Source organism: Mus caroli, unplaced genomic scaffold (genome assembly GCF_978045245.1).
Source record: "Mus caroli unplaced genomic scaffold, Mus_caroli_1 scaffold_6, whole genome shotgun sequence".
Taxonomy (NCBI): domain Eukaryota; kingdom Metazoa; phylum Chordata; class Mammalia; order Rodentia; family Muridae; genus Mus; species Mus caroli.
The window spans coordinates 28331831-28358579 of record NW_028227261.1 but is presented as its reverse complement, the minus strand read 5'-3'; the positions used below and the strand labels follow the sequence as shown (position 1 = coordinate 28358579).

The 26749-nt window shown below is 42.6% G+C and overlaps 1 protein-coding gene across 1 annotated transcript; it reads right to left on the bottom strand.

Moving 5' to 3' along the window:
* Positions 1-78: 78 nt before the first annotated feature.
* Positions 79-26668, bottom strand: Rbbp4 (RB binding protein 4, chromatin remodeling factor). The gene is made up of 12 exons (XM_021159409.3): positions 26521-26668; positions 25801-25948; positions 19658-19803; positions 12165-12338; positions 11826-11941; positions 11552-11712; positions 11325-11451; positions 9929-10006; positions 8075-8151; positions 7499-7556; positions 7286-7396; positions 79-720 (listed from the first exon to the last, which is right to left on the bottom strand). The coding sequence occupies exons 1-12, from the start codon at positions 26534-26536 to the stop codon at positions 655-657; spliced, it is 1278 nt and encodes a 425-aa protein (XP_021015068.1). The 5' UTR covers positions 26537-26668; the 3' UTR covers positions 79-654.
* Positions 26669-26749: the final 81 nt, after the last annotated feature.

Genomic DNA, 26749 nt, shown 5'->3' with positions numbered 1-26749 from the left:
CTGTCATCCGAACAAACTCTTCCAGAAGCCAGAGACTGTTGTCTGATGGATACTAAATAAAACCCACCAGCATGGGGCTATATAGAAAAGCAATTTATTCCATTATAAGCACTTACACAGTTAGTCATGGAGAGTAACAGGCCTGATGGTGAGACAGGTCAACCAAAATGGAGATGGCATCAAACTATAGTGGTCAAAGACTAACCCCTAAAAAAGCAACTTTTATCAAGGATTAATTTAATCTTAGAAACAAACACAAACTAGCAATCCACTCTTTCTCAACTTGACAGTTCACCAGTGGTACAACTGCCAGGTAAAAACATACATCTTTACAACTTGGTGGTCCCAAGTTTAAAAAAGAAAGAAAGAAAAAAGGAAAGAAAGAAAAAGAAAGGAAGGAAGGAAAAACCACACACAACAAAAACCAGACTTTGTTCAGCTACCCAGACACAACTGGAGCCACCAACAAGGCTTTGCTGACTTAAACCCCCAGTTAAGATTTAGAAAACACCGGTGGTTTGGTCTTGTAGCATGGTTGGTGGCACATATTGTAGCTGGGTAGCTGAACAAAGTCTGTGCCTCAAACCAATGTTAAATCCATCTCGGGGTTCAGAGGAAAACAAGGAGAGTCTAGGATCACAGGTGTGGACACGTCTAGGATCCTTGTCCCTCTGGATCCACACTTCCTTCAGGATCTTCATCATTGTAAATGTTCTCCGCCTGCCATAAATAAGTAAATAAGAAAGAAAGAAGAGGGTATTTAGCATGAAGACAAATTTTTATAAAATATTATGCCAAGGCGCCTGATAACATTTCAAGGACGGCCATACATTTCTAACTACTTAATAACTACTGTTGAATAAAAATAGCAACAACATGCAAACAGTATGAATCACAAATTGGTACAGTGTGTCAATAAAAACAGGAGAGGCCACAGCCTCCTGTACGGGGCACTTTCACATGAGTATGGATGATCATCATTCCCAAGCCCTTTAACCAGATGGATTATTGCTAATTGCTAAAATAAAAATCGTAATGTCTCTATGAAATACACAGAAAGTGATGTTTATGAGTAAAGAATTTCTTTTTGGAAAGATAGAAGTGCTTTTGTTTTTTTTTTTAAATTTTTGTGATGTGCAATTCTGGAGCATGATAAAACTCACTGAATGGTAAAATTAAAGCTTTCTACCCAAACCTCAATTTTTCATTTTTTGGGAGGGGTTTTCGAGACAGGGTTTCTCTGTTTAGCCCTGGCTGTTCTGGAACTCACTCTGTAGACCAGGCTGGCCTTCAGTTCCGCCTGCCTCGGCCTCCCCATTGCTGGGATCAAAGGCGCGTGCCACCACTGCTCAGCCTGAACCTCAATTTCTAAATCTTTTGGAAAAAAAACAAAATAAAAACAAAAACACTTTTACATAAACTAACCCCTACACCTCTACAAGGTAATGAAACAGATTAATCTTATTTTTTTTTTTTTTTTTTGGTTTTTCGAGACAGGGTTTCTCTGTGTAGCCCTGGCTGTCCTGGAACTCACTCTGTAGACCAGGCTGGCCTCGAACTCAGAAATCCGCCTGCCTCTGCCTCCCGAGTGCTGGGATTAAAGGCGTGCGCCACCAACGCCCGGCTGAAACAGATTAATCTTAAATACCCAAACCACCTGGGCAAAATTTATTCTTAGCAGCTACTATCTGTAAGTCTATCACACTGGGTGTTGCAGAAGATGAGACAATCTTATGTGGTCTGGCCAAAGAGACATATATGATAAGGCTAAAACCAAGCCATGTGGTGGTGGTACATGCCTTAACACCAGCAGTCCAGAGGCAGAGGCAGGTATCTCTGAGTTTGAGACCAGCCTGGGCTACACAGAGAAAACGGTCTCAAAACCCCCTCCCCCAACAACAAAAAACAGAACCTAACTAAATAAATAGAGGGAGGGGATAGTATTTCATGTTATACTCATCAATAGACTTAACAGATACCATCTCAGAGGGTCACTGCAAGCTCCAATCTATAGAATTATCTTATTTCTATCCATCATTGCTATAAAATTTGGAGGTCTTGCAAGGAATTTCTTCACTTGGTTTGAAAATTTTCTATGATTCCACAGAACAAGAGATTTTGACATTTATGTATTGTGCATGTACAAATCCCTCTTGGTTCAGTTTCCCCAAGAACTAGAAATACAGGGCTACCATACATACACCTTGTTTGTTATATTGGGATATAACTGAGAGACCAAATGAAAGAGATAAATACAATAGGGAGCAGACAGGGACCACTCACACTGCTTTCCAAGCAAATCAGTGTGAACACGGAACTCTAGAAGCTCAAACTTCTCCCGTTCCCACAGGGGAGGCTGAGAGTTCCAAATGTTTGTCAGCAATTCTGCTGACTAGCCCAACTGCAAGGCTACCTAGAGTTCCACCAAAATTGCCTTACTAACAGGTCTTGGCAGGACCACAAGGGAGCATCATCACAAACAGGACACACTGAGCTGAAATCCCATTGCTTTCTTGACAGTCCTATGCCAAGCATGTACTCCTTCTTATCCGGATATAACCCACAATGGAGCAGTAAGCCTGCAAGAATCTAGTTTACCCCATAACCTTTTCTCTTCCCCTGAGACAGGGTTTCTCTGTGTAACCCTGGCTGCCCTCAAACCCAGAGATTCCAAATACCTCTGCTTCCCGGGTGCTACTGGGACAAAAGGTGTGCACCACGACTGCCAGGCCTTTTCTGGCCTTTTTTTTTTTTTTTTTTTTGAGACAGGGTCTCTACACAGGCCCAGCTGTCTTGGAATTCAGTATGTAGAACACAGCTGGTTTAGAACCACAGAGATACCTGAGTTCTGGGACTCAAACTGTATACCACCATGCCTCGCATCACCACATTTTCAGAAATAGCATTGCATATAATTTTAGACAGGTGCATGACAAGAAATAAAACTTTCAAAATATAATGTATCAAGGTTAGAGAAATGTGGCAGTGGTTAAGAGTGCAGAGTTCAGCTCCCAGCACTCATGTCCGACGGCCTGTAACTGCAGCTCCAAAGAAGCCTGACACCAGCACGCTGTGGCCTGTGCACATTCACATTCCCCACAGTCTCATATTCATTCATTCACTCTCTCTCTCTCCCTTTCTCCCTGCCACCCCCGTCTCAAATCGTTAAAAAATAAATAGCCACAGATAATACAGGACATAAAACTAGTTTGTAGTAATCAAAATCACTATTGTACACTTAAAATTTATTATTTTCTGTGCTTCCTTTCCAAGAATACTCTTACAAGTGATGACGATAAGATTTATACTAAAGGTATGATGTAAAACAAAAACATGTTTATGAAAAATCTTGTTAAAATTTCCATTTATAATTTAAATGCCAAACGACAAGACCTCGGCACCATTCATTCCTAGGCTGGGCTAGCTTAGGCTATGTAATAAAAATGGCTATGTTATGAAATCTTTAAACTAATCTTACATTTTAAGGTAAAATTTAACTTACAGCTATGATATTTATACATAAAGATCTACTGCCTGTCTAACTGGTGCTTTCTTCTTTTGAAAAACCAGGGCTTAGATTTAGGCAGTGTTGGTGGATGCCTTTAATCCCAGTACTTGGGAGGCAGAGACAAGAGGATTTCTGAGTTTGAAGCCAATCTGATCTACAATGTGAATTCCAGGACAGAAGATGGCTACACCAAGAAACAGTGTCTTGAAGTAAACAAAATAAATTCTCACCAAACCCAACAATCATCATCTAAAAAACAAGCTGCTGCCCTCCACTCGGCCCACTTGGAGACTTAATCACAGGGTCAGCTATGTGTCTTTGAGAAGTACAACGCTCTCAGAAGCACAGTTAAAGACTGCTTACTCCTTGAAAAAAATATCACACTTTAAAACTGGTAAGCATTACAAATGTAAAAAAACAAAAACAACACTTACACAACACATACACAACTGTCTATGGTTCACAAGCTACTGACTTGGGAGTTCCTGCTGGGCTTGCTAACTCCATCTTAAGGGCCATTCTCTTAAACAGGCAGTAATGCAACAGAAGGACCGAATACAAGTGAGTCAGTTAAATTTTAATTTTTCTTTTGAGATCAGACTCACGCCCACCTAGATAGACCACAGTCAAGTCTAGAGTCCTACCCTCTAAGGAGAGGATAGGCCTTGAGTACTAATGACAGCTGCCCTCAAACACTAGCAGGGTTCAAATGGCCTAATAGAGTTTCACTCAAACAATTTTAGGTAGTGATCAGGTGCACCCTGAATGGTTAACAGAACAAACATCTAACAGGGGTTTATAAATGAGCCTGGCTAGTAACCAATGATAAAGAGAATGCCCAAAGCCAAAGGAAATTTGTTGTCAATGTCAGTCTTGGGGAAGTGAATTAACATATACATGGCCCAATAAGAAAACTTCACCTAAGTTTCCAGCTTAAATGTCAACATGCAAATATCTAGAACAAGTCTAAACTTAAAGCTAATGCAAAGCTGATGGTTGAACCTTCGATGGATTTCTAGAGAGTGTTTGTCTATCATGCACAAGACCCTGAGTTGTATAACCTAGGGATGGTGGTGCATGCCTTAACTCCTAGCACTGGGGAGGCAGAGGCAGCTGATGAATTCAAGGCCAGGCTGGCCCACACGAGTGAGTTCGAGGATGGATGGCCAGAGCTACATAGTAAGAAAAAGGGAGCAACAATAAGCCAGCTTGTCCTCTCCTCTAGTCCGTAAACCCTGGCATTTGGAAAGCTGAGGCAGGTAGATTGCTATGAATTAAATCCAGCCTGCTTCACACAGTGAAATCCTATCTCAAAAAACCAAAACCAAAAAAAACCGCAAAGCAACACAATTCTTTACTGAGGGACAGTGGTAAAGAACCCAGGTACAGTTCTAAGCACCCACTATCATCAGTATCTGCACGCCAAGGGGATCTGATGCCCTCACTTTGGCCTCCAGAGGCACTGCATGCAAATGGGGCACATAAAAAAAATGCAGGAAGAACACTCATACAGGTAAATAAATCCAAAACAAAACCTGTTAGGTCCTTATGGTCTCAAGACTATCTTAAATACAAGGCTGGGACATCACAAACTGCTAAAAGATTTAAAAATTCTCTTTAAAGAAATAAGAGCATCTTGTGCTGATCTTGGCAGCACATATACTAAAGAAATTAGTACAAAGCTCTAGAAGTCAGGCATAGTGGTTTATGCCTTTAGCCCAGCACTTGGGAGGCAAAGGCAGGCAGATCTCTGTGAGTTCAAGGCCAGTCTGGTCTACAGAACTAGTTCTAGGACATCCACCGCCACACTGAGAAACAAACAACAAAAAAACCCAAACAGAGCAACACACCCAAAGCTCTATGACTCTATCAGTAGTTGTAGCCTTTATGTTTTGGTTTCCTTATTTTTCTTTAATTGATACTCAATGGTTACACCTTCACTATTATCACTTAATACAATCAATCACTGGATTCCTTCTTAAAATTGTTATTTTTGTATCTCACCACATTCTCAGTAGAAAAGCACCAGAAAGCATATATAATATTTTAAATAGTCTGACACCATACCCCTACAAGCACACCCAAGAATAGCTCTCATGACAAGCACGGCCAGACTCTCCTGACTTTTGTACACTCAGGTATACAAGCTGATATAATCACATCATTATTGTAACCCCCCATCCTAGAGGGTTTCTCTGTATGTAGTTGTGTGGCCCTGGCTGTCCTGGAACTTGCTACATAGTCTAGGCTAAAACTCAAGAGATTTGCCTGTCTTCTGAGTGCCAGGCATGTGCCACTATGCCCCACCTAAATCTTGTATTTTTAATCTTGCATTACTAAGACAACTTCAAGCTACACATATGATGTAAGGATCCCAATCAATTTTTACTACAGGGAATCTAAAGCTTCCTTTTTAACTACAAATAGACCTCTGTAGTGTAACATTTCTTAAACAGACACTATGGCCCTTATCAGCACTGAATGAATGAAATTATAGAAATGTAATCGTCTTTCAGCCCTGAGGTACAATTTTTGGGAATACAACTCTCAAGTGAGATTTGGGACAGCAAAGTATATAAAGAAACTTAAGATCAACATGTAAACTGGGTGTGTTTAATAATATCAATGTTGGTGACCAATCTACACAGCTTGAAACTAAAACTGGATCCCCAGACAGACATTAACAGGCTGTCAATCAAAGTCAGGTAAGATTCTGCACAAAGTCTCATCAACCTAAGACAGAAATGCATTGCTTTTGATAATGCTTCTTGTCAGAACAACCTAAGTCTTGTTTATAAAATCAAAAAGAGGGAGATGTGGAGAGCTCTTGGGGCCACTTCTAGAAATTTGGCAGGAATTTGACACTGGGCCAGGAGAAGGAGTAGGCTCAAGATCTTGATTATCTTGATAAGTCCCTGAATGCCATGGGACTTTTGTTTATTGACTTGTTTATTTCCTTGACCTAGATCTGACCCTATTCTTCGCATGTACTTAGAATGGTATAAAAGCAGACAGGGAAAAAATAAACCTACTTTAGCCTCAGCACTGGCTGAAGTCATGTTATTAAAAAAAAAAAAAAAAAAAAAAAAAGCTGGGCGTGGTGGTGCACGCCTTTAATCCCGGCACTTGGGAGGCAGAGGCAGTCGGATTTCTGAGTTTGAGGCCAGCCTGGTCTACAAAGTGAGTTCCAGGACTGCCAGGGCTACACAGAGAAACCCTGTCTCGGAAAAACCAAAAAAGAAAAAAGAAAAAAGGCTAACCAGTGGCACAATCAGATAAAGGAAAAGAAAGGTTGAGCCAGGTGGTGGTGGCGTTGCACACCGTTAATCCCAGCACTTGGGAAGCAGAGGCAGGTGGACCCAGCCTGGTCTACAGAGTGAGTTCTAGGATAGCCAGGGTCACACAGAAAAAAGCCTATCTTGAAAAACTAAACCAGCCGAGCAGTGGTGGCACATGACTTTAATCCCAGGATTTGGGAGACAGAGGCAGGCAGATTTCTGAGTTCAAGGCCAGCCTGGTCTACAGAGGGAGTTCTAGGACAGCCAGGGTTACACAGAGAAACCCTGTCTCTAAAAAGACCAAACAAAAGAAAAGGAAAATGACACAAATATTGAAATCACATTGAAAGAAAAATCTGAACACATGCTGACAGTTGCATTCATAAAGTGTGTGTAAATGTTTGTATAACTCGATCATTATATATGCAAACATAGGTATGAAAGAAATAATGTTGTCTCATAGATCTAGTTTCCATAGTAAATAAAATAAACCACTCACCATCTGCCACACTTGCATGATATTGTCTTCTGATACAGAACAAATCACCCAAGGTTCATTGGGATTCCAGGAGAAGTCAGATATCTTGGCAGTGTGACCACCATGAATAAACTGGAAGAAGGCCCAAAACAAAGACATTAAATAAAGACCACATAAAGTCACAGCCCACTCATTAAACACTGAAGATCCCAAAGTGTCTGACTTGTAACATACCAACAATTCTGGTGGGCCATCCTCTGCATCTTCTGGGGACTGCTCTTCTCCAATTTTACTTTAAAACAAAAATCAAAAGTCAGAAATCGAGCTGGTGAGATGGCTCAGCAGGTAAGAGCACTGATTGCTCTTCTGAAGGTCCTGATTTCAAACCACCAACCACATGGTGGCTCACAACCATCTGCAATGAGATTCTGGCGCATCTGAAGACAGCTCCAATGTACTTACCTAATAATAATAAATAAATCTTTGGCCTGGAGTGAGCAGAGATCCTAAAAACTCAATTCCCAACAACCACATAAAGGCTCACAACCATCTGTTCAGCTAAAGTAAACCCATATACATAAAATAAATTTAAAAAAAAAAAAAAGTCAGAAATCATTACACTCAGTACCTGTCTTTGAAAAATGTAGACAGTAACTTTGCTAAGCTGGGTGGCACTCAGGAAGCAGAGGCAGGAAAATCTCTTTGACTTTAAAGCCAGCCTGGTCTACAGAGGGGATTCGAGGACAGCTGTTCCCAAAACACCGCCCACCCACATAACTTCAGGGATAGGGTAACTAACATAAAACTCACCTTAGATCCCAGACATTCAGCCTCCGATCAGTACCACTGGAAGCTAAGATAGTCTCATTGTGAGGCGACCACTGAACCTATACCCAGAGCGAAGAAAAAGTTAGAGAATAGAAGAGATACCTTACAAAACCTCATTAATAAAACAGAGAATACAGTTAAAGCTGACAGACACTTCTTACATGGAAAGAACTCATTACTAAAGATAGAATTTTACACTTTGTCCCACAGTGTGGCTCAATAGGGCCAAAGAGCATACAGCTCAAATTGGCTTGAAACTTCTGTGCCTCAACCTCACACACTGAAACATAAGTCACCAAACCTACCTTCAACTGAAACCTGATTTATTTATTTATTTATTTATACCTAACCCAGCTTTTAGTCAAAAGTTCATTTCTGACACATAAAACTAAAATATCGACAGGTGGCATAATTCTCTTATTTTCTCAACTGCTCATTGTGTACCAGATAATCCAGGATAGGTGTCTACCTTTCTCCTCAAAGATTCTTGATAATCATGTTAGCTATAAAAGATACAAACAACAATCACAAATCGTGTTATTTATTAAGAAAATGCTGGTTCATGGCACAAGAAAGGTATTACTGACTAATGGATTAGGGAAGAACTTAGTTATTCGTTCTTTCTTTTTTGGTTTTTCGAGACAGAGTTTCTCTGTGTAGCCCTTGCTGTCCTGGAACTCACTTTGTAGACCAGGTTGGCCTCAAACTCAGAAATCCACCTGCCTCTGCCTCCTGAGTGCTGGGATTAAAGGCGTGCGCCACCACGCCCGGCTTTAGTTATTCTTTCAAGCAACATCACCACCAAAGCTGAAGGAGTCAAGACAAAGATAAAATATCTCCAATATTCAAGTTTATTTAGATGAGGATGACCTTGTATTGATTCTCCTGCCAATTCTTTCTGCATGCTGGGATTAGTAGTCTTTATGAATGTAGAGTCTCTTCCTAGATAGCTCAGGATGAACTACTTGGGACTATTTGGTTAGCTTCTTCTGTGTTGGGATTAGAGGCCTGTATTATCATGCCTGTCTTCACTATCAAATTCATGCTGGAGAGAAAAGGCTGCAAAGTAGTTGTCACAATGCCTTAGAGGACGTGTTTTAAAACAGCAGACAATTAATTGAGTCAGAGGGACCCCTATGAAAAAGGGGGCATACAGGAGTCTAAGTAGCAATGGCTAAAATAGTAAAATTATCTCAAAAAAGGTGGGGCTGGAGATATGGCTCAGAGTACTGGCCGAACTTCTAGAAGACCAGTGTTCAATTCCTAGAATGCAAAACACACACACACACACACACACACACAGATTTTGAGACAGGATTTTCCTCTTTTGATCCACCTGCCTCTGCCTCCAAGCTGGGAGATAGGTGGGCACCACCACTCCCACTGAGCACCAGATAATTTTAAAAGGAAGAGACAAGCAATGTTGATTCACTCCTCTAATCCTAGTACTCAACCGGCAGACCTCTGGGTTCAAGACCAGCCTAGTTTATAAAGCAACTTCCAGTACAGTCAGAAATACACAGAAAAATCCTATCTTTAAAAACAAACCAAAACAAAAAACAAACAAAACAGCCAGAAAAGAAAAAGAATGTAATGATTAGTCTGAGGAGAACACACAGGTTCCTCCCTTTCCCCAGCTCCCCAAGTGCTGGAATTATAGGCATGGACACAATAATCCAGCACTAGTTTCTTAATATCCCAAGAAACCAAGAGGTGTAAAGATTTTTTTTAGCACTGTTTTCAGCTCTCAAGTCCTACTAACTTGAGCAGAGTTCCTGTAGACAAAGGACGATGAGAGAAAGGGGGAGTGAGGGTCGGCACACTGGCTTCTCTTACTTGGAATATTTCATCCTTATGGGATTCAAAGGAGTGCAACTTGAGTTTCAGATTCCTCAGATCCCACAAGGCAACAGTCTATGTACAAACATAAAAATAAATTAGTATTAATTTATCAGATAAGAACACCCTAAGGTAACACGATGGCTCAGTGGCTAAGGGTGCTTGCTGACAAGTCTGATAAAGTGAGTTTGATTCCAGAGCCTAAGCAGTGAAAGGAGAGGACAGACTCTGGACAGTTGTCCTTGGACCTCTTCAGTTCTCACGACATATGTCCCCCCCCACCCCAAATAAATAGATAAATGTAATTTAAAAAATTAAGTTAAAATTACATTTATTTATTTACATATTTTTATTTAAAATCCTGATCTACAGTTTATGCCCCTCATATATTTTATCTACTCAGTGTATACACACACGTGCCATGAAAACCATGCAAAGACCAGAGGCCAACTTGTAGGAGTGGAGTTGGCAATCTCCTTTAGTCATTTGGGTCTTGGGGACTGAATTTAGATTTAGATCTTCAGGCTCCCAGTCAGTGCCTTTGCTTACTGAGGCATCCTGCCAATATAATAATAAGCACTTTTTAAAAATTTACAAGAAAAGACAAGAAAATCTTTAACTAAAATAAAACATTAACTCAGCACCCACTTCGTGGCTCACAAATATTTGTAAAATTAAATCTCAGGAGATCTGACCTCAACAGGAACCAGGCACATAAACGTAAGTGAAAATACCAATACTTATAAAAATTTAAAACCTCAAACAACAACAACAACAAAAATCCAAACAGGGGGCTGGAGAGATGGCTCAGTGATTAAGAGCACTGACTGCTCTTCTGAAGGTCCTGAGTTTAAATCCCAGCACCCACATGGTGGCTCACAACCATCTATAAAGGAGATCTGATGCCCTCTTCTGGGGTGTCTTAGTCAGGGTTTCTATTCCTGCACAAACATGACCAAGAAACAAATTGGGGAGGAAAGGGTTTATTTGGCTTACACTTCCATACTGCTGTTCATCACCAAGGAAGTCAGGGCTGGAACTCAAGCAGGTCAAGAAGCAGGAGCTGATGCAGAGGCCATGGAGGGATGTTCTTTACTGGCTTGCTTCCCCTGGCTTGCTCAGCCTGCTCTCTTATAGAACCAAGGCTACCACAGCCCAGAGATGGTCCCACCCACAAGGGGCCACTCCCCTTGATCACTAATTGAGAAAATGCCTTACAGTTGGATCTCATGGAGGCATTTCCTCAATTGAAGCTCCTGTCTCTGTGATAATTCCAGCTGTGTCAAGTTGACACAAAACTAGCCAGTACATGGGGTGTCTGAAGACAGCTGCAGTGTACTCATATATAATAAATAAATCTTAAAAAAAAAAAATCCAAACGAGGCAAACCTACCTTGTCAGCCGATCCTGTGGCAAGAATGAACTCACTATAAGGATTGAAAGATAAGCAATTCACTTCAGCTGTGTGAGCATCAACCGAGTGGCTTGGCTTGGAAGTATTGTTTGAACGAGTGTCCCAACTTAATTTAAAAAGGAAAAACAGAAGAAGAAACTTGACACTGTGACTAACACAAAACTCTGAAAATACAAGTATTAAGAATAAGCAATGGCTGCACTCACATCATAAGCTTCTGGTCATCAGCAACGGACCCAAACAGAGACTCGTGGAGCAGATGCCAGGACACGTCCTCCACTACTGCTGTGTGCCCCGTGAAGATGGTCTTTGCATCCACCACCTTTCCTTCTTTTGGAACTGCACTGATGTCCCACAGGCAGATGGTCTTAAATGTAAAATTAACCATTATATAAAAGATTCTCACTTCCCCACATATCCCCAAAAAGAAACCAACTGGTAACAATCCCAGACTTGCTCCAGAACTGCAAGGATACGTACATGGTCATCTGAAGCACTAAGTAAGTGCCCACTGAGATTTGGATTCCAAGAAAGCCCATAACCTTCCTTCTGATGTCCACGGAGACGCAAGTCGGGGTTGCATTCTCCAGAAGGGTCTGCAAAATAACATATATCAAAAGTAGACAAATCCACTGTCTTTCTGGGTTTATTAATAAGCAAAATGTCACAAACATCTATTATACAGACCACAGACCCTTTACCAGATATATAACGCTAAAGCTGGGCAATCATGATTTTCTTCTACACAAAAGCATTATTTCACTTGAAAAGTACCCGCACATGTCAATATAAATAAATTGATTAAAAAGAGGAAGGTACCTGGTTTAGAAGGGTGCTTTGTGTAGTCAAAAACAAGAACATCACTGGATGGAGTCTTTGTTGCAATGATGCAGGGGTTCTGAGGCATGTACCGGGCCCTGTTCACTTCTCCTTCATGGTTGATCTTGATTTCTATTTCAATTTTCCCACTGACAGAACCAAAACCTCCAAATTCTGTGTAAATATATATAAAAGCACAAAGTACTTAAGCAACCAAGTCGTATATTTAGAAGACCGAACCTAGGCATTTACAGAACTAAAGAAGGTTCATAATTTGTAAGAATAGATTAGTAATAAGTACTACATTATTAAATGAAATTATGACTGCATGAGTCAAGTCAGGTGTGGTAATGCACACTTTTAATCCTGACACTTAGGAGGCAGAGGCAGGTAGATCTGAGTTAGAGGCCAGCATGGTCCACAGAGAAACCATGTCTGAAAAACAAAAAGGATAATGTCCTGTCACTAACACCACTATTCAAATGTTACTTTAAGGCTAAAGTGATGGCTCAGAGGTTAAGAGCACTGACTGCTCTTCCAGAGGTCCTGAGTTCAATTCCCAGCAACCACAAGGTGGCTCACAACCATCTGTAATGGGATCTGATGCCCTCTTCTAGTGTGTCTGAAGAGAGCGACAGTGAACTCACACATATAAAACAATAACTAGGTAATCATGAATGACCTTGATTCTATCTCCACCTCTGGTATTGGGATTACAGATAAATACCTATATTAATAGAGAAGTGTTGCTAATTAAAGAACAAAAATTATTTTTAGAGGGAAAGGTGTAATTGAATAATACTGTTGGCCTATTAGGTAATCTACAGCCTCAAAATGATTATACATTCATGTATTTCAAGACAATGTTTCTCTGTAGCCCTGGCTAGCCTAAAACTTGCTGTATAGATCAGACTGGCCAGGAACACACAGTGATCTACCTACCTCTGCCTCCCCAAGTACTCAAAGACTCAAACCACCATATTTATCAAATTTTGCCTGTAGGTTACACACAATACAACATATCTTTAATCCTGGCACTAGGGTGGCAGAGGCAGGCAGATCTCTTGAGTTTTAGATCAGCCAGCCAGTGGAGGGAACACTGTGATACCCTATTTTTGAAAGGATGCTAAAAGGAGGAGAAAAAAAAAAAAGGTACACTAGATCTTCACACACACCCCGGACTCTACAACATGCAAGATCTAACACAGAACTAGGAAAGGCTCTTCTTGGGCCAGCTAGCCTGGAGCATCCCCTGCGGCTACAGAAGAGCCAACACACTGCCTCAACAAGGTAGAAGGTAAAGTTGCCCCTGACCTCCATAAAACACCAACACCCATACAGGTATGTAAAAACAGAAAATAAATAAGCGATCAAGAAATTTTCAGTTAAAGCACATGGTAGTAAGCACACAACTCCAACCTTTTAAAAAGTTTAACCATCAAAGTGCGGTATATACAGGTGAAAATCAATACCAATTACATCATATGATGCAAGATTTCAGTTTGGGGCATGTACTTAAAATACAGTCCCAGAAATCCAGCTTAGAGAATTTAAAAAGATTATTTTGTTTTGAAGACTGTCTGCCCATGTCTCAATAGTCCTGCTTGTTTCACGCTCAAGATCCTCCTGCCTCCCAAGCAATGATATGACAAGGCACCCGCTACCATATGCAGTGCTCAGATTGAGTTTTTTTTTTTTTGGTTTTTCGAGACAGGGTTTCTCTGTGTAGCCCTGGCTGTCCTGGAACTCACTTTGTAGACCAGGCTGGCCTGGAACTCAGAAATCCGCCTGCCTCTGCCTCCCGAGTGCTGGGATTAAAGGCGTGCGCCACCACGCCCGGCTCAGATTGAGTTTTAACACAGGTTAGGATGTGTCTTTTTTTTTCTTTTTTTGCAGACTGAACCTAAGGCCACATTTTAGACAAACATATCACTGAACCATTAGCACCCCCACCCCAAGCCACACCTACTTAAAATTATAGATTGCCACTATAAATAAAGTAGGTATGTGAAGGGCCACTCAAAACAGGTCTGGGCTGGTGAGATGGCTCAGTGGGTAAGAGCACCCGACTGCTCTTCCGAAAGTCAGGAGTTCAAATCCCAGCAACCACATGGTGGCTCACAACCATCCGTAACAAGATCTGACTCCCTCTTCTGGAGTGTCTGAAGACAGCTACAGTGTACTTACATATAATAAATAAATCTAAAAAAAAAAAAAAAGACTTAAAAAAAAAAAAAAAACAGGAAAGGTCTAAAATAGTAACAAAAGCTCACTGAAAGTAAAAAAATTCTTTCTATTCCCCCCCCCAACATACATTCAAAGGCAAAACACCATTCAAACTAAACCAAAGCAGAACAGAATCTAACAGATCTCTGTGAATACCAAAGTACTATTCAGATCACAGTGAACATCCCAATGGGCTGGAGAGGACTCACTGGTGAAGAGCAACAGCTGCTTTCCAAGAGGAACCAGGGTTTGATACTCAGCACCCACACAGTGGCCCATAACCACCTCTAACTTCAGTTCCAAGGGATCTGATACCTTGTTCTCATCTCCACAGGCACTAGGCACACCGACAAGCATGCTGAGAAAACACCCATATACATTAATAGTAACAACAATAAAAGCAACCCTTAAAAAACAAACAAAAAGGTAAACTGAAGGTTAATTTGATTATCGCAAGTTCACAGTGAGCCTTGACTACTTAAGGGAGTCTCAGGCCAGCCTAGACCACAAAGAGACCCTGTTTAAAAACAAACAAAACAACAGAAATAAAACAAAAACAACAGCAACGAAAAACTCGCTGAACATCTCCAATACCCCAGACAGAACACGTGCATCCTTCTAAACTAATATTATTCACACATGAGGTTCTGTCACTCTGATTTCTAATGAGTCACTTTTCTAGGCCATAAATTTAGTGGAATCTCAAAGAATATGTTTTAACAGCACAAACCAAATAATCAAATCATTTTTCCCACAATCAATCAATGAATTTTTATAATGCAGTTCATCTTTTAGGTAGGGAATTATTTACCTAATAATCTCTCAAAACACTTTCTTTTTGTGTCTGTGGTGCTAGGTATAGAGCCCAGGATCTTACAGACCCAAGACTAGTAAATTCTACCACTTAGATACAACCCAGCACTCAAAGAATTTAATTTAGATAGACATAACTCTGCCCATCGCTGATGAGATCAACAAAGTCACCACTCCCCGACACCTTTTAAATACCAAGCCTAATCTCTGTGATCTGTAAAGTATTACTTTAATGGAGAGAAAAATAATGTATGTAACACTGGGGTATTGTGATAATCAAATTAAAAAATCTACAGCTGTTATTCATATTACTGCTTCTTTTTTGGGGGGACAGAGAAGCCCTTTTGAGAATTCACTCAGGGACTCAATATGCAGACAACTGCCTTTAATGTATGATAATCCTTCCTCATCTGGCACACACCTACACCAATACACGAAACAAAACTGTAGTCAAAGGAAGCAGCTCGGGGTAGAGAGCATGCTGACCCCCCACTCTCCAAAGCAAGATAAACATTCAGGGAAGGGGATTAATTCTAATCATAAACATACCAGCAAAATAAACAGAAAGACCAAAGTTTTATCAGTTAAAGTACTTTAAAAAAAAAAAGATTACTTTGAGCTCTTTGGAACAGGAAAGCATTTCAAAGAAATGACAAAAAAGTTGGAGGACATTAGAGGAAAAGTTAATTTATAACTGTACAGTTTTTAAACAAAAATAAAACAAAAACAACAGAAGCCAGGTTTGCTAGCCTAATCCCTCCCAGAACCTCGGAGGCAAAGCAAGGATGGCGACTCCAAGTTTAAGCCAGCCTGGGTTACATGAGAGCCTATTCAAAACCAAGTAAAATACAACACACACACACTACAAATTAAATGACCTTGGAGGACAAAGAGATGGCTCACTGGGTACAAAGTTTGCTACACAGCAAGAATGAAGATCTGAGTTTGGCACTAACATAAAAGGCCAGGTATGACTTGAGGTTTTTCTGTAAACCCAGGAAGAGAGTATGAAGACATACATGCAGCCTAGCTGGCAGGGTAAGCCTCCAATTCAGCAAAACCATGTCAAAGGATTAAACAAGAGAGTGACAGAGGAAGACCCTGACTTCCGAATGTGCTGGCATGGACATGCGCACCTTCACTCGTAGACCACTCATGCAAAATGAGATTACAAGTTATTGAATCCAATCCAACAAAGAAACCCACACCACATATTCTACCTACACTACCTCTTTCTTAGGTACCAATAAAAACCCTGAGGAGATAAGAGGTTCTGAGTTCAGTTCCCAGCAACCACATGGTGGCTCTCAATCTGTAATGACAGTAGGTGTACATGCAGACAGAGCACCCATATACATAAATCTTAAAAAGAAAAAGTCCTGGGGCTGGAGAGATGGCTCTGCAGTTAAGAGCACTGACTGCTCTTCTGAAAAGTCCTGAGTTCAAATCCCAGCAACCACATGGTGGCTCACAACCATCGGAAATGAGATCTGACGCCCTCTTCTGTTGTGTCTGAAGATAGCTACAGTGTACTTACATATAATAATAAATAAATCTTAAAGAAAAGAAAAAGAAAAAGTCCCATATGTAGTAAGTACTCAACCCCCTCTGAATGCCCAGTCTTCTACCCCTACCTTGCAAATGCACACCATTATATGTGGTTTAGAATCCAGTGCCTTGTGTATGTCAAACAACTTACCCACTGAGCTCCATCCTCAACTTCTCTTTTCTGGCTGGGCATGGTGGCGCACGCCTTTAATCCCAGCACTCGGGAGGCAGAGGCAGGCGGATTTCTTCTGAGTTCGAGGCCAGCCTGGTCTACAAAGTGAGTTCCAGGACAGCCAGGGCTACACAGAGAAACCCTGTCTCAAAAACCAAAACCAACCAAATTAACAAAACCTTTACTTTTCTGTTTGTAGATTACTGCACACACACATTCAGGTGGATGTGTATAAGCTCCTAACATACATAGTGACAAGAACAACTTTTGGGAGTCAAGTTTTCTCCTACCATGGGCTCCAAAGACTTTTACCTGCTGAGCTGGCTTATTGATCTGTTTTTTTTTCCTTTTTCAAACAAGACTCATTTCTGTTGCCCAGGTTGGTCCTGAATTTGTGACCATTCTATTTCAGCCTGGAGGGCAATGATTTTAAGAATGTGTCACCATGCACATTCATCTAACAAAACCCCAGTATTTTGTGGTAAAAGTGACTGAATTCAGGGCTTCAGATTTGCTAAAGCGTTCCACTGATTTACAATTCCTGTACTCAAATACAATGTAAACAAGATCTACCTCATTTAGAGCTGATGCTATAACTCAGTGATAAGAACATTAGCCTTAAACACACAGAACACTTGGTTCAATTACCCAGGAACTCATCAAAAAAACAAAACAAAACAAACAAAAAGAACAAACCAATAAACTGATAGAACTGGATTCAGAGGTTAGATCCACATAAAACCCACAACAGGATCTCTATCCACCCTCACGCTTAAAGTCAGAGCTTTCCTCCTTCAACCAACCATATACCAGAGAAAAACTTCAAAAAATGACCAGACAAATTTGCACAGGTACAATCCAGGCCAATAGCTGGATCTGAAATAAACTTACACATAATGAAGGGTTCTTTCTGCTAATCACCAGTACATACTAATGACCAAGCCAGCTCAGCCAGTCAACTGCTCTCAAGGAGGGAGCGAGGATTGAAAAGAAAAAGACAATTGGACAGCACTGTAACAGCCCAGCCAATGCTGAGGTTGAAGCCAGTTTATTTTTTTCTAGTTTGCTTTTATCCCTGTCCTAGCCCAAAGTCAAATTCTTGCTAAATTTCTAGAAGCCGCCCCAAGAGCTCTGCACATCCTAGGCACTGCTTACCCAGGATCACCAGTGTTAGTAAAAGTAGCCCACCATGTACTTTTGCAGCTTTGTCTGAGCCAGGGATTACTCAAGGCAACTTTCCTACCGACTCTACCTTTTCTGATGGTTTGTTTGGTGTGAGGGCTTATCTTAGTTTTACTGCTGTGAACAGACTAAGAGCAAGGCAAGTCTTATAAAGAACAACATTGCTGGGCATGGTGGTGCACGCCTTTAATCCCAGCACTCGGGAGGCAGAGGCAGGCGGATTTCTTCTGAGTTCGAGGCCAGCCTGGTCTACAAAGTGAGTTCCAGGACAGCCAGGGCTATACAGAGAAACCCTGTCTCAAACCCCCACCCCCCAAAAAAAGAACAACATTTAATGGGGCTGGCTTACAGGTTCAGTCCATTATCATCAAGGTGGGAGCATGGCAGTATCTAGGCAGGCATGGTGCAGGCAGAGCTGAGAGCTCTACATCTTCATCTGAAGGCTGCTAGTGGACGACTGAGTTCCAGACAGCTAGGACTAGGGTATTATAGCCCATGCCCACAGTGACACACCTACTCCAGCAGGGCCACACCTCCTAATAGTGCCACCCCCTGACCCAAGAATACATAAACCATCACAGGGACATAAGTTATCAATGCCTATCTAGAAAAAGAAGTGTTTGTGAGCAGTTAGGATATTCTCCTAAAAAAAAAAAAAAACAGGTTGCTGAAACGTTTTATGCATGACCACAGTCATTTCCACTGTCCTAAGTCACTGAGTGGCTGAGACGTGGTGGCCCATGCCTAAGAATCAATCCCAGCCAGCACTTGTGAGGCAGAGGCAGACAGATCTCTGAGTTTGAGACCAGCCTGGTCTAGAGTGACAAGGGCAGTCAGAGCTACACAGAGAAACCATGTCTCCAAAAACAAACCATAATCTTGTGTTTTTCTCCCCACCCTAATCAGTTAACCTTCTAAGATGATTTTATTAATTTGCCCCTAGACCCCATGGAATTAGAGCAGCAGACACACTGTATACTTGGGTTCTGTGTAAACATTTTCTCTTCTGATGGGGATCACTAGGCCCAGGCTGGCCACAGCTTGTGATCCTCCTGCCTCATGTGCTTTAGTTTAAGAGATGTCAGAAGAGCAAAGAAACCCACACCACACATCTAGTCTTCATCTCAGGTACGTGGAAAAAACCTAGGGGAGATGAAAAGATGGCTCACTGGTCACGAGCACTGGCTGCTCTTAAAGAGGTCCTGAGTTCAATATGGTGCTAGGAGGATGGCTTAGTGATTTAGAGCACTAGCTGCTCTTCCAGAGGGCCCAGGTTCAATTCCCAACGGCTCACAAATGTCTATAACCCCACTTCCAGGGGATCTGATACCCCTTACCAGCCTTCACAGGCACCAAGTATACAAGTAGTGCACAGACATATATGTAGAAAAAACATGCACACATTTAAAAAAAAAAAAAAAAGGTGTAGCAACCCACATCTATGAACTAATTTCTGTCTTTGGGTCAATGTCTTCCTGGTTAACCAAATTATACCTCCTTAATGAAGATATAACCCATATACCATTACTTCTTCCATCCTGAAGAGTCCTACCTCCTTTTTCACTGTCATAATGGGATGCATCAAACTGAGCATCATCATTAGGGAGCTGGACACTGGCGATCACCAGGTGGTTTTGTTCATCAGATGTGTGTGTTCCCAGGACAAGCCGATGAATGCTGAAATCTTTCCCTTCAGGCCTGTAAAAACAAATCACCATTATTCAAGTTGGTAACTCAGGATATCAGTCAGCAATGTACATATATAGCAAAACAACAAAACAAAAATCCAAACAATCCCCTCTTGAGATAGTGAGAACTACTTCCTACTTAAGACAAACCCACCAGAGCCCTCCTTAAGTTCAAGCACAGGAACGTGTGGGTCCCAGAGGACAAGTAGGCACTACTCTTAAGATGCCTTCTATCTATTTCTTTTAAGATAAGGCTTGCTTGGGGCTGGCGAGATGGCTCAGCAGGTAAGAGCACTGACAGCTCTTCCAAAGGTCCTGAGTTCAAATCCCAGCAACCACATGGACATGGTGGCTCACAACCATCGGAAATGAGATCTGACGCCCTCTTCTGGTGTGTCTGAAGACAGCGACAGTGTACTTACATATGATAAATAAAAAGATAAGGCTTACTGTATTGACCTGGAGGTTAGCCTGGCTGGTGAGACTGAGGGATCCTCCTGCTTCCCATCTTGGAATCTCCCTGCCTGTGAGGGCTGGGGACTGACCTCACCTCCCCAGTGCCTATGAGGCAAGTACTTTACTGACTGAATCACTACCAAAGCCCTTATTTTCCACTTTTAAAAAAGTGGGACAAAACCATATTTATAGTGGATGCTGCTCTTCTTATAGGACTTGAGTTCAGCTCCCATGTCAAGTAACCCACAACCACTGGAAAGGCTAGCTCCGGCAGATCCTGAGCATGCCCATTCTCTTACAACATGCATAACTCCCTCCCCACAATGGAATTAAATAATAAATAAATAAATAAATAAAGCAGTTCTTTCCGTCCATCCCATGGGTCCAGGTGACCAAACTTAAGTTGCAAGCTTGGCAGTAGGCACCTCTACCCACTGACTACCTGGCAGTCTATTTCCTACTTCTAGTAGCCTTCTACTAAGGCACAAATACAGCACTCAAGTTTTATTTACCTTAGCCAAAAATTTAGAATTACTCCAAGGAAACTTACTTTTCTTCCAGTTTATTGAAATAAATAAGTGAATTAACACCGCCGGGCGTGGTGGCACACATCTTTAGTCCCAGCACTCGGGAGGCAGAAGCAGGTGGATTTCTGAGGCCAGCCTGGTCTACAAGTGAGTTCCAGGACAGCCAGGGCTACACAGAGAAACCCTGTCTCGAAAACACCAAAAAACAAACAAACAAACAAACAAACAAAAACCCACAAAAAAACCCCACAACACCAAAAAACAAACAAACAAACAAAAAAACAAGTGAACCATACACTCTTTATAATGGGTAAGAAGAAAAGAAAATAAGTGTTAGATATGCCAATATATCTGTTAGATATGCCAATATATTCCTTTCCCAGACAAGGTTTCTCTGTGTAGCCCTGGCTTTCCTGGAACTCACTTTGTAGACCAGGCTGGCCTCAAATTCAGAAATCCGCCTGCCTCTGCCTCCCAATGCTGGGATTAAAGGCATGTGCCACCACTGCCCGTCTTTTTTTTTTTTTTTTAAAAAGCCAATATATTCTTGTTTACCAAGAACTTTGAGCAGAGATGAGAGAGACAGAAAGAGAGGAGAAACTATGGTATAAAACCAAGAGTTCTTGTACTTCACAAAAAAGAACATTTAGCCAGGCAATGGTGGCAGGCCTTTAGTCCCAGCACTCAGGGGCAGAGGCAGGTAGAGCTCTGAATTCCAGGACAGCTAGGGCTACACAGAAAAACCCTTTTTCAAGTAAGCAATAGAGAACACTAAATACACTGCTCCAACACTGCTTGTGCTCCTAGTTACTAAAGGCACTGTCCAGACACTTTGGAAGTAGTTTGGTTTTCCTGTTACTTCTCCCTAAACCTAGCGTTGTCTTTCTCACCACCCTTTCTGTGTGTACACATCTATCATGCGAGTGCTTCCATATGTGGAGGCCAGAACTGGACAACGGGCTTCTGGCTTATCTTTTTACTCCAGATAGACTCAAGAACTAACTCTCCTGAACCCAGCTTTGCCAGTTCTGCTGGTCTAGCTAGCGTATTCTAATGATCCTGTTTGCCTCTTGGAATTACAAGTGTGCTATTTATACTAGTGCTGGGATGTGAACTGGGATCCTCTCACTTCCACAATTGCTCTATCCACTGGCCCACATCCTCAAACCTAATACATTCACTCAAACATTCTATCACCAGGCTACGTGCACTCCTATCTGAAAACATAGATGACTACACATGACTCCCTGGAGCTGGAGAGATGGTTCAGCAGTTAAGAAAACTGGCTGCTCTTCCAGAGGACATGGTTCCATTCCCAATACCCACACGGAGGTAATTCAGACCCAGAGGGACCTACAATGCCATTTTCTGGCCTCAGGAAACCCATACATGGCGTATGTATACACACACAGACAAAATATACAAACTCCTAAATTCAAAACAAAATAAAAAACAAGACAGGCATTCCCCTCCCCACCAGGGTTTCTCTGTGTATCTCTGGCTATCCTGGAACTCATTTTGTAGACCAGGCTGGCCTCGAACTCAGAAATCCGCCTGCCTCTGCCTCCCAAGTGCTGGGATTAAAGGTGTGTGCCACCACAGCCTGGTGGCAAGCACTCTTCTTAAAGAGCTAGAAACAGGAACTGGGGAGATGGCTCAGTGATCAAGAGCCATTGTTCTTGGAGAGGACCTGGGTTCAGTTTCCAGCATCCACATGCTGGCTCACCAGTGTGTAGAACTCCAGTTCCAGAGGACCTGACACCCTCTTCTAGCCTCCAGGTACCCAGTACAAGGTACCAGGTAGGTACAAAGTGGCACACTGACGTACACGTAGTCAAACAAATGAGAATACAAACTGAAGAAGTACCGGCATCAGAATGGCTTGTAGGCAACCCTGTGGAAGCATTTTCTGGGATTAATGATTTATGTAGGACCTAGCCCACAGTGAGCAGTACCATCCCGGGGCAGGTGATTCTGAGTTATCTAAGAAGCAAACTGAACAAGACAGAGGCCATGTTCATCCATGGCCTCTACTTCAGTTCCAGCCCCCACCCTGAACTTCCACGATGGATTAAACTGTAGCTGAAACAAACCCTTTTCTCCCCAAGCTTCTTTTGTTCATGGTGTTTCATCACAGCAACAGAAAGCAAAATAAGACAACACAAACACATATAAAAGAGCCAATTAAAAAAAAGTAATTAGTGACATAAATACTAGGCAGTATACACCACACGAAAGGCACACAAAACCACTGGAACTTAACAGCTGGGGAATACAATACAGTTCAGTGGTAGTGTGTGAAACTGGTATCTATGAGGTCCCAGGTTCAATTCAGTAAAACAAAAAAACAACCCAATACATTATGGGCTGGGCTAGATTTAAACACCACAATACTAATTCATCTGAAATTTGGGGAAATCAAGCAATACGGCTGAGATAATTCTAGCTCTGGAAGTGGAAACCTAGAAAGAGATTAAAATCACTGTCCCAATTTCTTTAATGTCAACTTAAGGCAGTCTAGATTTTATACTGTAAGCAACAAGGAATATTAAGTTTCAAATAAGAGCCACAGCTTAATAACATATGTGTTCTCCTGTAAAAATTAATCTCCATGGTAAAGCAGAGCTTCTGAAAGCATGGTCCTAGACCAACAGTACCCGTACCACCGGATAAAGGGAAGGAGTGCACGTTCTCAGTTCTATCATCAGAAGCCCTGGAGGGTAGGAGATACAAAGTTACAACACCTGCAGCTGACTATGTTGTACATTACAATTTGAAACTCTTAGTCTAGATGGGAAAGAGGCTATACCAGTAGGATTAATGAAAGCTTACAATTGTCGCCAAAGGGATTAAATAAGCTAGCTAGGAAATGCCAAAAGCCAACTACTTTAAGCATATCAAGGAAGAGAAGCCAGTACAACATTCTAGATAGAGAGTGTACTTTTAAGTGCCCAAGAAACAGGAACTTCAATTTGGGTCCCCCTGGTCTACAGAGTGACTTCCAGGACAGCCAGGACTATAAAGAGAAACCTTGTCTCCAAGAAAAAAACAAAACAAAACAAAAAAGACCTGTCTCTCTGCCCCCCAATAGTTTTTTTAAAAAGTGTGTGTGGGAGAAGGAGGGGGACCCTATAATGAACTATCATGTAATAGCTAAAATTTGGGACTCATTGTTCCAACACACACAGTTTGGAGAGGCCAGAGGTGGGTCATGTAACCCAGGCCGCCATTATGCCGAGTGCTCGAATACAGACCTGTACCACCATACAAGTGTTTTTCGTAGGGTCTGTCATAGGCTAGCCTTCACCTCCTCATCTTCCTGCTCTGCCTCTTAAGTGCTGGGATTACAGGTACGCAGCACCACAGACCCTCTCAACACAAACTGTTTAACAACCACTGAGAACAGATAGAGATAACTCTACTAAGCTTGAACTCCCAACTAGTTTTTTAATCTAATACATTCCCAATTCCACAGGCGCAAGAGTTGGTTCAGCAGCAAGAACACTGGCTGTTCTCTCAGGAATTGATTCCCAACACTTCTATGGCAGCTCCCAACAGTGTAACTCCAGTTTCAGAGTGTTCCAGCCTTCTTCTGACCTCTGCAGGCATTGTACTCACACACTACAGACAAACATGCAGGCAAAACAAAGACTCCTATGTATGAAAAAAAAACGTCCAGCTCCAAACTTCTGGGTGCCTGCATGGATTTGCTCAACACCCTTCAGATAAAGGTCTCCATCTCCCTCCACACTGCTGCAAAGGCAACAGCCTCATCCTTGATTTATTTGTTATTATATCTTAAGTACACTGTAGCTGTCTTCAGACAGACCAGAAGAGGGAGTCAGATCTCATTACAGATGGTTGTGAGCCACCATGTGGTTGCTGGGATTTGAACTTAGGACTTTTGGAAGAGCAGTCAGTGCTCTTACCCGCTGAGCCATCTCTCCAGCCCAGCAGCCTCATTCATAAGTTACTAGTAAAATGCACATGAACTTTCCATGACAGTAGAGATGTATTGCAGACGGTACTGCCTTCCTTACCATGCACAAGGTTCAATTCCTAGCCCTCAAACCAAAACAACTCTTCACTCCAAATTTCTATTACATGCTGAACTCCATCAGCCTCATAATTGAATTCTGCACGTATCTTAACTCTCGAGTTTCAAAAGAATTCAGTACATTTTTGCCAAATTTATATCAGTAATTACCCACATCCACCATCTTTGGATTGCCACTTGTTTCAGCAAGCCAGTCTGGTAGTTCATGCTGACAGACTTTCCCCTTCCTTAGTCATTTTGTGTATGCAATTTCGCTGTAGGGTCCCAGTGCCCCCACCCAACCTTCTGTGCTGAGGATCAAAGTCCCCATCAGTAGGTCTCAATCACTAAACATTACAACCCTTCAGCCCCCCCACCCCCTTCCAGGCTCTAAAACCTCACACACTACTGCTGAAAACACCCGCCCCCACTTCAGTTAGGCAGACCCCAGATTTATCTTGCTATTTATTAACCTAATAAATGACTTGAGAAATCAAATGTTTTGTTGAATAAACTGGACCCAGAATAACTTTTGGAAAGGTTCAAGTTTTATATCACACGGCCAACTCCAGTCTTAAGAATGGCTATTCAACTCAGTGCTGAGGGGAAAAACAAAAACAGGGCTGGAGAGCACTGACGGCTCTTCCATAGGTCCTGAGTTCAAATCCCAGCAACCACATGGTGGCTCACAACAATCTGTAATGGGATCCAATGACCTCTTCTGGCTTCAGTGTATTCATGCAAACAGAGATAATGACTTAAAAAAAAAAAAAAAAAAGAAACAGAAAGAAAAAACCAAACAACGACAACAACAGAGCATGTTTTCTTTGCAGGGCAAATTACAAAATGATCTTCTGTTTTTGACATTATTTTTAGTCGAGGAAAAGAAATACTACTCATAGGCTCTGATTATGTCCCCCCTGAGTGACTGGAGGGAAAAAAATTGAAATATATGAACTACCAAAAATATTCAAGAGATTCGCGTCACCTGGTCACATCTGGAAGCCACTGGGCAGTTAAGCTGGGCCACTCCAGGGCATGGGTCATCACCAAATCATAAAGAAAAGGGGTGTTCTTCTTCCATATTTTGTACTCCTCGTTGATCACCCGTTCTTCCACTGCGTCGTCAAAGGCCGCTAAAATGTTTTTAAAAGACAAATCAAGTTAGCGAATATAAACGGTAAGGGCACAAACCTCTCCAAGCCACCGGCGTAGCGCCCGGATTTTGACAACGAAATGGAGATTCATCTTAATCTCCCAGGTCGCGGGCACCAACGCCACTGTCGGCCGCGGCGGGCCGGAAGTCCTGGGGCCACCCCAGCCGGACACTCCGTTACTCCTTCGGGGCCGATGGTGTCCAACCTCGAACGAAGCACGGTGGCGCGCGCCAAGTCCGCCAAACCCGGGGAGGAGACCTGCGCATCGAGCCTGGGGATGGAGAGCGGCGCCCCGAGTCCCGGCAGGCAGAGGGACCGGCAGGGAGCCTCGTAGTCGCCTAGGCCGGAGACCTGGCGTCGCCTCGCATCCGCTCCAGAGGAACTGCTGCGCCGTTAGCCCGCCCCGCCGGGGAGCTCAGTCCTCAGGCCGGCGTCGCTGGGACGAGGCTCGCCAGAGTCGGGCCTGCTCTCCGTCTCAGGCCGCATAACAGGCCACGACACAGCCCTACAAGCCAGCACCGTCCCTCCCGAGCCGGCCTCGGCACACTCACCTTCCTTGTCAGCCATGGCGGCAGGCGAGCCGGGAGGGGTTGGGGGATCCCGGGGTCGTGCGTTGCAGGAGGGGCGGGGAGGCTACGAGCGCTCCGCTCCGCGCGCGCGGCCTCTATTGTTTCCTGCGGCCCGTGCGTGGGGGGCCGGCTCGCGTGCCTTCGCGCCAACACCGGCCAATGAGGAAGCGCGGGTCGGAGGGGTGGGCGGAGCATCCGCCTCGCGGCCTAT